Source organism: Passer domesticus, chromosome 14 (genome assembly GCF_036417665.1).
Source record: "Passer domesticus isolate bPasDom1 chromosome 14, bPasDom1.hap1, whole genome shotgun sequence".
NCBI lineage: Eukaryota > Metazoa > Chordata > Aves > Passeriformes > Passeridae > Passer > Passer domesticus.
In genome coordinates this window covers 18,370,153-18,386,238 of record NC_087487.1, presented here as the reverse complement: position 1 = coordinate 18,386,238, position 16,086 = coordinate 18,370,153, and the positions used below count along the sequence as shown (strand labels likewise).

The 16,086-nt window shown below is 43.5% G+C and overlaps 1 protein-coding gene across 7 annotated transcripts in view; it reads left to right on the top strand.

Annotated features, from left to right (window-relative positions):
• Positions 1-16,086, top strand: part of MEGF11 (multiple EGF like domains 11) — a 267,348-nt gene that overhangs the window by 219,299 nt on the left and 31,963 nt on the right. For all 7 annotated transcript variants that reach the window (XR_010347592.1, XM_064388956.1, XM_064388959.1 and 4 more), the window contains 2 exons: positions 10,727-10,873; positions 13,415-13,549. Coding sequence is in view for 6 of the 7 variants with exons in the window: in XM_064388956.1 (XP_064245026.1) it covers positions 10,727-10,873; positions 13,415-13,549 (282 nt within the window). In the remaining variant the exon portion in view is untranslated. The remainder of the gene's footprint in view (positions 1-10,726; positions 10,874-13,414; positions 13,550-16,086) is intronic.

The window sequence follows — 16,086 nt, the reverse complement described above, 5'->3', positions numbered from 1 at the left end:
CTGGTGCCACCCATGGCTTTGGAGATAGCTCAGCAAGAACAGAAGCCCAAAACTACATTGCCAAATGCTCTCATGTGGTAAAAACAAAGTGAAACTTGTTGAAATATTAGGCAAAATCAGATCTGTGACCTGCTGGTGCCATGCAGAGCTGAATTTCCCTCCACAGGAGGGAAATGTGGGATGCAGTGACACTGAGGGCTCAGCCTGCACTGGATGGAGTTCTCCAGGCTGGACATGTAACTTCATATATACAAATAGTACCCTGGAAATCAAAACAAGAGGTGCTCATATCTACTGCTGGGTTAAAAAAGAAAAGTCTTGCTCTCACAGGACTGACTCTTGATTGCTCAGGCTGTTTTTTAAGGATTAATAAGGCTCTCTTTCTCCACTTTGCTGTGCATTTTAGGTACAGACACTTGCAGCTCTCTGTGTGCACAGGTCCTTAGAGCTCCCCACACACCAGACCTTTGTGGAAAAGGTCTTATTTTATGTGCACTCAGGTAGAAATGAAAATGCTCAGTGCTAATTACATTTGGTTAATTATGGATCCTACACCCACTGAATCCACAGAGGGAATGGAACACAGAAATGCTGCATGGCAGAGCAGCTCCTGGGAGTCCTTCCTTTGCAAGCAAGCAGGTCCTGGAGAAGCAGGATGAGTCTCATCTGTCCAAGGTGCAATCTCCTGTCCTGGATGTTATAAATTTCAGTTAGGCTCCTCTTAATTTCTATAACCTGAAAGTGGACAGGAAAGGACCAGCTGCCTGGTGGCCTTGCTGGGGGACAGTGCTGCTGTGCCAGATGTAATGCTGAGGCTCTGCAGATCACAGCTCCAGCCAAGCCCTGTGGGATGCAGGATGAACTTCACCCCCCTCAGCTTGGTGCCACCTCAGGCAGCTGCTGGCAGCAGGTTTTGTACCAGAAATGGCTTCCTCACAGATTCCAGCTGCTTGAAACTGTGTAGCCTTTAGCTCCTTCCCTCAGTAATCCCTCAATAATTAAATTAGAGCTGCTGGCCTGTCCTCTGATTTCTGGAGGTGCTTGATCAGAGCCAGGTGAGGCTCCCTGGGAAGACAGACCCAGGTGTTGCCCATCCTGCCCCCAAGACCCGAGTCCATCCATTTTTCCACTCCCAGACTGACCCCAGAAGCAGAGGCACCGGCCTGGCTGCTGCTCATGCTGAGCTCTGCTCCTCCCCAGGATGAGCCAATTGCTCCAGGTTAATTGTGGCAGTGTGTGTTTTGTTACCCTTTCAGCTCTTACACTGGGTTTAAATGGGAAGTGATCTGCAGGGGGATCTTTTCCACTCCTCTAAATGCTAAGGTCAGTTAAAATCCTGTTTATCTGAATTCCTTTAATCTGAAATGCTGTCTTATCTGCATCGTGTTCTGCCTTTTTTCCTGTGTGGTGCTCTGGTTTTGCAGAGCTGCTGTGGTGATGGTATCTCAGCTCCCCACTGAGCTGGGGTACCCAGAGGCTTCTCTCAGTACCCGAAGCCAAAGTTTATTCACTATATTTTAACATCCCAGAGATGTGTGGGGAAAATTTCCCTGGTGCTGTAGATATGAGATGGAAGACATAAAAGTGTGCATCCCATAGTTAATCATAAAAGAAGCCCACATAGATTTTCCTTAATTAATCAGGATGGCAAACACAGGTATGCAAATGATGCATGCTGCTGAGGAACAAACATCTTATTACCTTGGTGCTTTACACCTTCAGGCTTCATTCCTGGCTCGTAAGAGCAGCCTCCCTCTTTGCTGTTACAGAGCAAATCAAAATACAGTTTTCACTGTCCTTTACAGCCTCAATAACTTTCCCACGTTGCCAGAACGCAGCCCCTGATGCTCTCTGCTCGTGTCCAGCTCCAGCTCAGTGCCTGTGGCAGTCTGGAGCTGCAGGATTTCCACCTGTGGGGTGGGAGGGAGGGATGGGTCAGGAGGTGCTGCTGGGCACTACCAGGGCAGCTCCTGGGGACGAGGCTGCAGGGCTGGGAACATTTGCAGGCTGGCAGTGACATCTGCACTGTCACTCAAACACAGAAACATGTTTCTTGCCTCCTGTGGACACATTAATTCAGGAAAACTGATAAGTCTGTTACTCAAGGGAAAGCCTTTTTGAATTTTAAAGGAGCACTGACCACTTTGAGGGGGAGCTCTAAGGTATTTTTAACTTCACTTTCTCTAGTTCTTTGCAAGGAGGTGAAAAATCCTTGATGGAAAAACCCACCCTTTCCATAAAATGTATTTTGTTTGAAGTAATGTGACTTTTCTTTCATTGCAGCTGTATCAAATTTATAATCTTAGGGTCAGATCCTGTCCTCAGCTGTACTGGGTTGAAGCCTAAATAATTCTCTTGTCATTAATAGATCAGCCTCACCTATGTGATGATAAAACTGGGAGCTGGTTTTCCATGCCTATTTAAAACCAGAAAAAAAAATCTAGGACTTGTTTCACGCACCTGCAGCTTTTTAGCTAAAGATCCAGAGTGGTTTAGAATTCACAGTGTCATGGGTTGCCTTTTTTTTTTCCATCAGATTGTTTCGTACCATTGGTTTGTAAGACAGAGCCTAAAATACCAGAATGGAGCAATAGTAAGTTCCTATTAAACATGCATTTTCTAGATGTCTAGTCCCATTATCTACACAGTATTTTGCATTTATCACTTCTGGCAGTCTTATCCCAGATTTTAAAATTAATAATTTATTTCTGTGATTATTCTGTATCCTTACATTAGCTTTAAATGGACAGGAAAACTAGAAATTTCCAGAGTCAGTCTAAAATGGTGCATTTTAGCCTCTCTCCTGGCCTCTGCCTTTCCAGTGTGAAAATCTTTTCCATATGAAAGGTGTGCTTACTCTCTGGATTCTACAAGTGCCCTTTAGTCTATGAATGTAAGATAAGCTTATTAGAAATTAGCTTTAATTTTTCATTGACTTAATTTCAAGTGAGTTGATAAGATTTTAATGTCAGGCTGTGCTTAAAAATTCTCTCTATGACAGGAACCTTTAAGGATGGTTCCTGCTGATGTAGGGCTAATTTTCAAAAATATGAATTCTGAAGTTATATCAAAGATTTCATTGATGTCCTGACATTAATTATGTCTGTGCCTTCCTTGGCAGGTGTCTGGGGGGCTCCTAATTTTCATCTGAGTGGGGTTTGGTTGTGTTTGTCCTGTGACAGATTTTGTATCTATTTCACCTTTGGTGAAATCAGTTGGATTTTTGCCACTCCTTCAGTAGGAGTTGGATCAGACCCTCAGACTATAATTAGCAGCTGCAGTAAGGCTACTGCTAAACTTCAGCATGTATGCAAATCATTGCAGTAATAATCTTATAAACACAGAAGATATACAAGTTTGTTTATCTTTGTATTTATTTTTGGGTTTAATTTTGCTTAATAAAGGACAGCTTTTAAATTTCTGAGAGAAGATAGAGCTTGGATGGCATCCTGGGTGATGCTAATTTAATGGGCTTTAAAAACATGAGACTTGACGTTAGAGGTACCCAACCCTTTTCCATTTTAATGTAGACACATTCTATATATAAGCCTGGCTGTGTGTACAATAGTCACCTATAAATAAATGTGGGCGAGAAGTGGGGAAAAATTATTTGTGCACATTTCAGCAGACTAAATCCTGGCTGTTGGCATGCTGGGTGTGAGAGGAGGAGAGGAAGAGTGCTCAGCAAACAGCCTGCAAGCTAAAATGAGGTGTGTATATATATTTATGTAGTGGAGAGAGACTATTTACAAGAGCAGGTAGTGACAGGTAAGGGTGGAATGGCTTCACACTGACAGAGAATAGGGTTAGATTGGATAGGAGAAGAAGTAGAAATATTCTTTATGCTGCCTTCCCTGTGGGGGTGAGACCCTGGCACAGGTGCCCAGAGCAGCTGTGGCTGCCCCTGGATCCCTGGCAGTGCCCAAGGACAGGGCTGGGAGCAGCCTGGGACAGGGGAAGGTGTCCCTGCCATGGGAGGGGTGGAATGGGATGGGCTTTAATGTCCCTTCCAGCCCAAACCATGCATGATTCTATGATACATTATGTTATTACTGAAAGAGTTTGCAGTGAAAAATGTCGTAACCATCTTCCTTCCCCTCCCACACCAAGGAGAAAGGGTGGAATTTCAACATCAATGACCACAAAAGGCTTTGGTTATGCCCCAGCTCTTGCTCAGCTGTTCTTCACTCATGGTTTAGTTCAGGAGCTTGACCATTTCCAGCAGGAAAACAATCCAGCTTTTTCTAGTTACCAATTTCTCCTGTTTGCCTGCTGCTCGGATCTTCCCCAGCTTTCTCTTCCCTCCTGGCCTGAAACTTTTCCCAGCATTTGAGCAGTAGGAAAGGTCTGAAGATGAAGCAGGGCTATGTAGGGCTTGACTCCTTTTAGCCCCATTTTCTGCAGGTCTGCCCTGCCTGCTCAGGGCAACTCTTCCCCTGCAGGAGTGCACCCTGGAGAATACCCTGGAGCAAAGGCAGCCAGATCATCCTTTATTTTAGCAAACATTTTGACTTACCTAATTTCTTGTGAGGTAGGTCTCTTGTCTCAAAAGCTTTTATTGCATAAATTCCCCAGATTGGGTGATTCATACCTGGAGATTTCTCTAGATAATTAAAACTAGGGGTAGGATTAGAGCTCCACAGAGGTGCATTAGGCTCTAAGTGTATTACTTGCAGAAAAACACTTACATTAATGGGTGCATAAATCGCCCCTGCACAGATGAGAGAAGGGACAATTTAGAATTTTTCACTGGCTTCAGGGAAGGGCTTATTCTTCATTATTTAGGACCAGATCATGGAGCTTTCATTTAGACTGATGGGCTGTTACACTCAGGAGTTGCCCCTCTGAATCCACTGGTGAATGGTGCTCAGCAAGAGAAGGAAGGGCTCCATGGCACCAATTTGGAATAAAAATCAGTGAAAAAAAGCATTTGAGAAGACCACAGAAGTTCATAGATAATGTGAGTGTGGCTGCTGTTCTCTGCTGAGTAGTTTCACTATATAAAAACAAAAATAGCTTATTTGCAGACTAGATGAGCAGCCATCAATTCTTAATGTTTCCATTTAATTTTATGAGAGATCCCTTTATGTTTTCTTCTATCTGCTGCCCTCCCCACACTGATTTTCTCATTCTTCAGCATTCTTAAATGCTGAGCTGTCAGGAATTATGCTGTGGTGCTTCTGACTGGCTCTGAGTCAAATACTTCAGGGTTTGCCGCAGGTAGGAATAGATACAAAGATGCAAAAAGTGATAGAAAAGCATCAAGAATTCTCTGTGAACTCTTGTTGGTGCTCTGTGATAGCCCCTCCGAGCAGCTGATCCACAGCTTGGACAGTTCTTCCTTGTGCTCTCAGTGAATTGTCTTTTACCTTTTAGAAGCAGCAGAAGAGTCTCTGCTTAGGAAAGCACATGGACCTAACCTCAAATACAATTTAAACAGAATTTATAGAAGTGTAGAATTTAAATAGAATTTATTACAGAAGTGTAACAGCAATGAGAGTATCGGGGAAAGACAAGAGAATAAGGTTAAAGAAAACACGCATGTGTGATTATAGAAGTCATTATCAGAAATAAATGTACAAATCAGGAGGGCAGGGCAGGATTCAGGGTGACCTGGGTGGCCTCTGGCTCTGCCCCTGGCACAGCCGCCTGGGCTGGGCTGGGTGGGTGATGCTGTCAATGGGATCACTGCAGGAGGAATAGACACCAGAGGGAGGGTGCCCACCCCAGGATCACATCCACTGAGACATTCCCAGACCTGTTCCCAGTCCTGCAACTCCCTGCTGGCCCCTGCCCACACCCTCCCAGCCCAGCCAGCCTTGCAGCACCAGCTGGAGGGGTGTGCTGGGCTGGGTGCCCTGTCAGCAGGTACAACCACCACTGGGATCCACCCTGCCACAGGCACGAGCCACCAGCACTCCCCAGCAAAGCCAAGCGTGACTCACCAAACCTCCACAGCACTGCCTGCATAAATCCAGTGCCTATTTTTGCATAAAAAGCAGCACTTTCCAAAGCTATTCAAGTGCCAGAAATAAGAGATTATTATGACTTCATGTCATGTTGAAAGACAGGTGGAGGAGAGCACAATGTTTGTGTTGGATTCAAATGTCTGCTGAAATCATTCCTGTCATTCCTAATTGATGTTGCATCTGTCTTTAGATTGGGACTATTGAGGGGGAAAAAAAAGCTGAAGATCTTATTCAGAGAAATAATTACAGTTATACACTGGTAATGTAAAATTAAAGTATGTGGGGGGGAGGGAACTACATCCTATAATTTATCAAATTCCTACGTCCCTGAAAAATAATTAGATGCTGGGCAGTGTGCAGAGGCTACTGTCAGGGGGATAGCAGTGGTCAAAACCAGGCCACTGGTTCTCATTTATTCCATCCATTTTTGCTCTTTTATTGTGTTTGGAGTATTAGTTTCCAACTATCCAGAGACACTGCAGAGAAACAATGGCAGCTTTATTAAGAGCCAGAGACGTAATCCCCAAGCAGGAGTGCAATTGCAGAAGCTGGAGAGGGAAAAAAGGGAGTTCTGCTTATGTCTGGCTTTCAGGAATTTTACCCTCCAAAGTCCTTCAGCATGATGTAGTTATGGGCAGCACTAAATCTGCATTACTTTGACAAACTTTCTTGAAGCCACTGAAGATTATTAACGGAAGCAGCCTGTGAAGGAGCTCTTCAATAGATGCCTCACATCCCAGTTGTGTGGCTTGGGGGGTTTTTTCCTCTACTTTTTCTTGCTCCTTTTCCTGATGCTTGTGTGGATGTTGGATTAATCCATCACAGTTGATTTGTAAATTTGAATACAAGGACTGACTTCATCTGGTCAAACTTGAAACTGCTCTGTGTAAGACAGACACAGGTTTCTATCAACAGATTCCTACTGCCAGAGGGCAGGGTTAGATGGAATATTGGGAAGGAATTCTTCCCTGTGAGGATGGTGAGGCACAGACAGCCCAGAGCAGCTGTGGCTGCCCCTGGATCCCTGGAATGTCCAAGGCCAGGCTAGACAGGGCTTGGAGCAGCCTGGGGTAGTGGAAGGTGTCCCTGCCATGGCAAGAGGAGATTTATGGTCCCTTCTGGCCCAAACCCTTCTGAGATTCTGGGATTCTCTTCCTCCTCCACCTCTCTCCCTGCTGTTTTCCTTTATCAGGATTGTCTGCAGCTCCACGTTGGAAGATCCCTGCCCAACCAAAGGCTTCACCTTTGGGAAGTCTGGGCTGAGTTACCCCAGATATTCCCCATGTCCCAGCCAGCAGCTGCTTGGACATGTGGTAGGAAATTGTCCTGGAGGGGCAGGATTTTGGAGCAGCTCTCCTGTGTGGTTGTCCCTTGGAACAGTGCAGTTGTGACTGCTCTGGTGGGCTAAGTTCAGCCCAGTTTGTGTTTTCCACAGTAATTCAGGCCCTTAGGGCTGGTTTTCCTTCTCTCCATGTGTGCAAAGGAGGTTGGTGTGGGGAAAAGGGAGTGAAGCCACTCCTGGGACTGTCAGCTAAATGCCGTGTACAGAGCAGTCCAAAGGGAATCCCACTGGAAAGCAGCCAGTGCTTGCAGAAATCCAATACCCCAAATCCCTGCTGGGCCATGGAGAGTTTGTGGCTGCTGTTTCACAGACTGAATTAAAGCCACAGTGGGCTCTGCCTTAGTGCGAAAGTGCAGATCTTTTGCCCATGTCCAGTGGATAACTACAATTTTATAAGTTATGTGGATTTCATTTACAATTCACCCCCGGAACATTGTTTAAAAAGGTCTTGGAAGTGTAATTTTATACCAGTGTCTGCAATTGTGAACCACAGCCTCAGGCTGGCAGATAATTCCCTGGTATCCAGGCAATAGATTTTATGTATAGAACTGCTTCCTGCAGCTTCAAGGACTTCTGATAGTTGTCTTTCTAATTTCCACACCACGCATGTGAAACCAGGACTTTGTTCATAAATTAGGAATCTGTGGTTGTAACGCGAGGTAGTGCAGAGGTGTGTCAACTTCAGCACTTTTTGTAGTTCTGGAAATTGAAAACTAATTGCTTATCAGAAATGTTCATCAGCAAGTTCCTAAATAAATATTAAAGTTTTACATTACAGAATCTTGCTGCTTCACTGACTCTGACTGTAAAGTAGCTGGGAGGGATGGACTCCCCCTTCACACACTGTCAGGCTAGGAATTGTAAAATTAAGGTGCTTTTTCCAGCACAATTCCATAAGACTTGCATGTCCAGATGCAATTTTAACTTCTCATTTATATTTGCAATTCAATGCGTGTAGGAGCCTTCAAAAATGAAGTCTTCCATGAGAATTAACTTGGAGTAATAAAAAGTAATAAAACCTGATTGCAGCACCATCTCTGGAAATGTACAAATAAATAAGGGCTGTAATGGGTGCCAGTGGCTTCTGGAAAGTTTCCTTTTCCCCCTTTCCCTTTTGCTACAACAATCAGCTCCACAATGACTCATTGCCTTCGTTAGCAGAGGGAAGACATCCCTCATTACTCATTACCAAAGAAGGGCTTTGCTGCTGCAGGATCAGCCCTGGCATTCAAATTCAGGTACCTTGCACAAGAAAAGAGTCAGTGTCATTCTTCCCAAACTTTGTCAAAAGAGACAAGCAATAATGCTGTTTAATTGTCCCTGTTTATAAATAGCCCATCCACAATGACAGAATTGTAGTTTTAATGCTGCAATCGGGAGGAAAAATGCACATTTTTCTGTGTTTGTGTCTGAATTTCAGTTCAGGGAGCTCACACTGAGACTCAAGGCTATAAATGATCATATATATGTATTTATAAATACAAAATACATTTATTTATTTGTTTATTTATTTACAATTTATTTTCTGACTTTTTAATTACAGAGCACTGTGGGTAAAAGACATAAATGCACACAGAAAGCACTTGTTTAAGTAATCCAAGGATATATTTGATTTCAAAGGGAGCAAGGAAGACTTTAAAATAGTTTCTTAAAATAATAGTTTTTCTTGATTTTACTAATACAAATGCTCCTTGTCTCTTTTCACAGTCCCTTTTTACAGATTTATTTACTTGGATATGAAGGAATTGAGCTTGTATTAAGTTTTTACTGTATTTTAATGTGGTTTTTATTAAGCTGTACAGAATGGTCCATGCCTCTTTATAAATAAAGCTAAGAACATGTATTACTAGAAATCACATTTCAAACTGTGCTTTTGCCAGACTTGGTTAAGATTTTCTAGGAAGGGACATTATAATTGTATGATTAATCTTCAGAAAAGGGAAATTTTGGCTCTGCAGTATTTTTTACTGTGTTAACTTCAGAGATTTATAAAACCAACTTGAAACTGCACTGTAAGTGTATTTATAATGACTTTCAGCTGATTTAATAACGCTCAGTTTGGTGACCGTACAGATCACAGCTCCCCAAATGCAGTGCATTACCTGCAGCATCCAGATGAAGTTATCAGAGGTGGAGGAAATGATTGGGATTGTGTTTGTGCAGAGAGCTGCACTAATCCAACCCCTGGGCTGCTTTGATCCCATTGTGCAGTGGGACATGTGCACGGGTGATAAAGAACATCTCAGGCTGGAATGGTAAAGGACATCTCGGGTCAGAGATAGGAAAGAATGTCTCAGGTTGGGGATGGAAGCCCAGTGGGGTGTGTGGGTACCCCCCAGTCTCAGGGCCAGGCTCCCACTGGGGTCATGTTCTATGAAAAATTTCCAAGCCAGTCTCTGATCCATTTCTGCTGGTTTTTTATGCTCCTGGCAGTGCCACTCCCTGCAGCTGGCACTGCTCAGTGTCCCTCTTAGTTCATGATTCTGCAAACCCATCCAAGGAGTCCTTGATCATGCAAATAGCCCTGCTAATTGCAGGTATTGGTACTGCCTTATCCCTGTGGAGTGAGAGCCTCTCAGACACGGTGTGCAGGATCAGCTCCTTCAATCACATTTATATGTGACAAGCCATGGCACAAGGTTGTTTTTAAAAGTCACCAGTTTAAACAAAGCCAGTTGAAACCCTGCCAGAAGCTTTGTGTTAAGTTTCCTGGCTCTGTGCTCCTTTCAGTGTTTCCAAGCTTTGCTCTTCATAAAAATAAATATCAAACAAGCACCCTGGGAAGCACTGGGAGCTGGATTGGCAGGTCTCAGTCTCCATTTAACATGCAAATGCTCAGCCTGTGCTCACATATGGCCACTTGCTGGATCAGAACTCAGTTCATTCACACAGAACTGGGGAGCTCTGGGTGGATGTGGGGTATGTGCACAAAACACCAGAGCACAGGGGTTTGAGCCAGGAAGGGAACAGAACACAAAATAGGGTTTAATTTACTGGTGTTCAAGAATCCAAATACTGAACATGTTTTTGCAAAATCCTGATTTTTCTTTTTATGGCCGTCCAATTCACAACAGGTAAGTAATCAGCCTTCAATCAACTGCCTATTTCCAGACCAGCTATTTGAGCTATTTTGTGACTTTAAAGCAATTCCTGACCTTCATCTCTTGGATGACATGCAGAGTTTCTTTAATGGTGCTGAGGACTGAACAGGAGCCCAGCAACACCTACAGAATTCACCTCTCTGGCATTTTCTTAATTTTCACTTTATTAAGCAGATAAAAGAGGAGCTGTTTCCTTCCCAGACTCTCTTGCTGGCTCTGAGGGACTGTGAGGCATCAGTCCAACCAAGAATTTCTTTGATCAATGAGCAGAGTAAGAGTTGTGGGAAGCCTAACATGTGGCTTTGTGTCCTTAGGCATCCACTGTGACAACATCTGCACCCAGGGCCGCTGGGGACCCAACTGCTCCATCTCCTGCAGCTGTGAGAACGGGGGGTCCTGCTCCCCTGAGGATGGAACCTGTGACTGTGCACCGGGATACAGAGGGCCCTTGTGCCAGAGAAGTAAGATTTTCCATAGCTGGCAGAAGCAAGGCAGGTAGAAATGCTCCTTTATGACACCAGACAGACAAATCCACAGCTTCTGAGCTGCTTTAGCTCATGACTTCCTAAGGGCAAAAGAGCCTGGAAAATGCTCCTTCATCAAGAACTCTCCTGCACTGAGCTGTGCCTTCTTCTGATCACACCTGGAGGTCACAGGTGACCTGGAAGGAGGAGCAGCACCTTTTCAAACAAAGCTGGCAGGACACAGATTTGCAGTGAAGTCAGACCTGTTAAACAGTCAGCCACCACCCAGCATATAATGACAAGTGGATGAGCATTGGCATCAAAATAACAAGGCAATGTTTTCTTGTATGCCAGAAAAAGAAACACAGCAGCCCAAAATAGCTCCTGTTTGATGCTCTGCTGCTACATATTAAAATGTACCAAGCAGATAAAAGTCCTCTCATTTGCTTTATCTGGGAAGCTGCATTTGCCCCACAGGGACCCTAAATCACTGATCCAAACTACACCAACCATCTTCCCATGTAAACAAGTGGATTTGTCTTTCTTTTCTGCTCAGCATTTCTTCTTCTTCTTGCTGTTATAGACATTCATTCTGCATGCCCAGTTCATATATCCCCTTTGATTTCACCAGTTACACTTGACACTAGAACACACTCATCTCTAAAAATAATTTGTAGCTGACAGTTTTTATTTAAAGCCATTATAACGATGACCTCTAGCACTGCTGTAGTTAATGGCCTATAAGCATTTCCATTATAAACCCCAATTTCCAGGTGCTTCAGCATATCTGTGTAGCTGTAAAACTTCTGTCCAAGGCTAAAATGTGGAGCTCAGAGCTTCAGGGAGATGAGGAAGAAAATGTTTTACAAATTTGAAACCTTAAGAGTGCAAAACTTCCAGAAGTTAATAGTTTCTGACCTTTCTGAGATGAAAAAAAACCCAGCTTAGTTCTATCAGCTGTTGGCATGCAGGCTACAAGAGCAAACCTTGTGCCCAGTTTGCAAGCCCAGGAGTCAGGCTGCTCCCTGAGGATGTTTGCTAAGGATCTATGAGGAGAAATTTTCCTCCCCACTGGGGTGACAGTAGAGGGATCCTGTGCATGCCTCTGCTATTGCCTCTGTAGTATTTGGCCTGGGAATCCAGCTTGCTTCAGCTATTTTCTGGTGTTCAGGCTGAAGAATACCTGGTGAACAGAAGACCCTGCTAATCTTGTTCTCAAAATCATCCACATTTTTCTCTTAGAAATTCATTTAGAAACAGGATTTAGGCTGTTTTATTACAGAGCAGAGCTGAGGATGATACTGAAGATGATACTCAGCCAACTTGTTCTGTCTGTGTAATCAGGATTACATGAGACACTGGGATGGTTTAGTGCTCTTAAGCCTGCAGAAATGTCTCCAGGAATGATCCAGGTTGTTTTATAGCTACTGCATCATCAACCAACCTGTCAGCTAAACTCCAGCTGGAAATGTGCAGTGGGGTAAGAGCCTGACACCCTCTGAGAACATACAGTCCATGAGAAAATTCTCATTTGCTGGAAAAATAGAACAGACATGATTTAGTAACCACTGAGCCAGAACTATAGAACAGAGAATAACAGGAGTAAAAATAAAAACATATAAAGTTATTTTTACTGTCACTTACTGCAATTTACCATTTCTTTGTGTTATCTATTGCAGTGAATGTTTGGACAGTGGATGCTTTTCACTCTACATGCTCTTAGAAGCAAAAATCTGCTTTTAGAAGAGATGCTGAGCCATAATCCTGATTCTATAACTGATGTACAAATTCCATAATCATTTCAATCCAGGTTTTAGGCAAATAAGCACACATTTCATTACAAGTTTACTTAGCTATCTGATGTGATTACTGATTCAAATCAGGTGATTTTGTATGGTGTTACACAATTACCATTATTGGATTCTGTTCATCACTTGATGGCTGTTGCTCCTCCCCTGAAATGTATAAAATGACTGCCCCAGCTGAGCATAGGCATTGCACCAGATAGGTTTGGAAATCAGCTTTTGGCATAGTTGTATTTGTTTCCTAATACACCTTCCCTGATTTCTTACTCAATTTCCATTTCTTTCTGAGTTTCTGTTGTTTGTACATGTATGCCAGTGTTTCTTTTCCTATCTATCCTAAAATCTTTGGAATGTGTGTTATTAACCATATCTGCTGTGAGGTGTCAAACATCTTAAACTCCTCTTTTGTCAAAGAGTCCAGGTTAGAGAGACTCAAATGAATGTCCTGAGAGAGAGAGGCTGCTGAGAACTCCACTGTGGTATTAAATAGCCAAGGATTTCCATGAGGAAGGAAGGTGGGAATGTTTGAACACAGGAGCAGTTTTACCCAGAGCCTGCACTTTATAAGACATGGAACAATCCAACAGGCTTCATCATTTCAGCTGTCCACAAAATTGTGCTTGATAAATGAAGAACTATTGGTTTGGGATTAAGACAGACAGAGAATTCTCGAGCTCTGAGTGATGAGAAAACCTTGGAAAGCCTGTGACAGCTTGGTTTGCTCTGTTTTCAGTTTGCCCGCCCGGGTTTTACGGACACCACTGCAGCCAGCCGTGTCCCCAGTGCGTGCACAGCAATGGTCCCTGTCACCACGTGTCCGGCCACTGCGACTGCCTGCCCGGCTTCTCCGGCCCCCTCTGCAACCAAGGTACTGCCTCCCCTCCTGGGCAGCTCTGCAGCCACTCCCGTCCCATGCTTCCTGCCTTTTTCACGGGTTTCAGCACTTTAGATCCCGAGAAAATCTTTCCTTCAGAGGGAAAATGCAAACAGGTACTCAGTCACCCTCTTGGAAATACGATGTGCTCCTGGTTTCATAAATAAAGCAGCTCTGCCACACTGGATTGAAATGACTGTGGAATGAGACACCTGCTGTAAATACATCAGCAGCCAATGGCTTCATTTTTCTTGCTGCTCAGCCTGCCCTCACCTGAATGTTGATAGCACCTTCCTGTGATCTTTGCAGCAGGACAGGGAGGTACTGGTTAAGGAAAAGGCCAGCTCAGGTGAGCAATCCCAATCACCCAGTTGTGCACAAAACCTCACTGGTACTGTGCAGGACCTGGCTGGGAATGGCTAAAACCATGGACTCAAGGGCAGGAGACAGCAAAGTTTGCAGTCAGGCAGAGGAGTGGGTTCATTTTCACAGGTGGAGAGGAGCTTCAGCTCCCCCAAACACCCATCACCTTTCTGTACCTTTCAAAGTTCCACATTTAACTCCAGGTGACATTTTCATCCTAAAAAAACCCACAAAATCCCTGAGCCTTCTGCACTCTCAGGTGCTGCATACTGCAGTGGGTATTTTTTACAGAGATATTTAAAAGCAGTGATTTGTAGTGGCCACTGTCCCTGTGAAGTCACCATTCCTGCCAAAACTGAATGACACTTTCAGTGACCTGCTTTTCAGTAAGATGGGATTGCAGGCAGCAGTTACCCAAAATCATTAAACAGAGATTAAGTATAACCATGGTTGGTTTTTTTTTCCTGTGCAGTATAGTCAACTAAACATTACACCAATTAATTTATTAAAATGAACGTATTTCAGTGAATTTGTCCATTTTATGTGAAACGTTAGCCAGATTTCAAAGCGTAAGCAGGTCTAATTATCCTCTTAAGAAAACTATTTTATTTTTGCTCAGATGTTCAGCACTTCTGGTTTTACTTTGAAATGTTGATCTATCTAGCAAATTAATCTTAAAATATTCATGTCCTAATTAAAATCAATTTGTGTTGCAGTTTGTCATAATGAGTTAACATGTAACTTTATTTTGTAGAAAGAAAAATGCTAATTAATTTTCCATTAGAAAAATGTAAAATGAAGATTTCACTTTGGAATTTTCATTTCCTTGTGCCATTGGCAGCAGGAACATTCTTCCGCCAGCAGTATGTGCATGTGAGGAGCTGTGTAACCCCCAAAACTGCACAGTTGTGCCAAGGATTCCGAGCTACAAACAACTAAACAGCTGTTTTGTGAATATCTTTCACAATCCCAGAGCGAGATGGGTTGATAATAACTTGTTATCACTGCTAGAACACACCTGACATCCCACAGGGACTTTGTGAGTCCCACTTCAGAGCTTTCCCAGCTAATTAACATCCCAATCTGTGTTGTACAGTCAGGCTGCTGCTGAAAAAAGCAGCATTAGGCCTTGTTTTACAGCTCTCTAAAAATGATTGAGACATTTTAAAAGTCTCAAAAAATGGGATCTCACATCTTCACAAAAATCTCTTTGTCAGTCCACAGCCAGGTTGTTTAAATTAGGGAGAGGAACCATTTTGTCATCCCTCTGTGCTGACATTCCAGAGAGCATCATCCCATTTCCCAGAGACAAGGGGAGCTCCTGTGGAGAGAACCCTTCTGCCAGCTCTGCCTGTGTGCACCAAAGTGTGACCTGGTCCCTTTGCCAGCAGCTCTGTTGGGATCACAGAGCTTGCCCTGATCCATCAGTATTCCATGGTGCAGAACAAATCAGCTCCTCTTCAAAGGAAGTCCTTAGAGAATTCCATTTTTGTACATACCAAAAACCTTCATCGAGGTGCTGTTGCCCATCTCCATCTCAAAGATGCCATAAAACAGTGCCTGGAGCTGCTTCATGCAGGGCTGGAAGGGAATAATGGTGTAGCCTGTCCAGGAGCCTGGGCTGGCAGATCGGTTCAGTTTTTGCTGTCTACGACAGGAGGGTTCTGTTTTCCTTCTCTCTTTGTGTATTTTTTCCATCCTGGCTGTGTATTGTGTTTAGTTTTATCTCTTTTCATTTAGGAACAGTTCTGTTTAGCACACAGTGTGAAAGCCAAACCCAACTTTATCCACTCCTACAGATAAGTCCATAGTCTATAGAAACACAAGCAGAAAACAATACTCTGCTGTTGTAAGCGCAGAGGATGGCATATTATATAAAAGCCAATGAATCACAGCTCAGGATTTCAATCTGTGGCTGATTCACAGTCAGGATAGATTGAGGTCACCTGCAGAGACTACTTTTGAGAAAGTGAGAGAGGCTGAAGTGGTGAAACAGCTGCATAATTCAGGGAAGTGCCTTAATCACTTTTTTGACATTGCTATTATTTACCAGGATCCAAGTCCAGTTCCATTTGTTACACTCTTTGCAAAGATGGACTGTATGTTTTATCTTGTTTTGAAAATACATCTGTTTTTGTCAGGGAACACAGCCAATAAGAGCCCAGAAA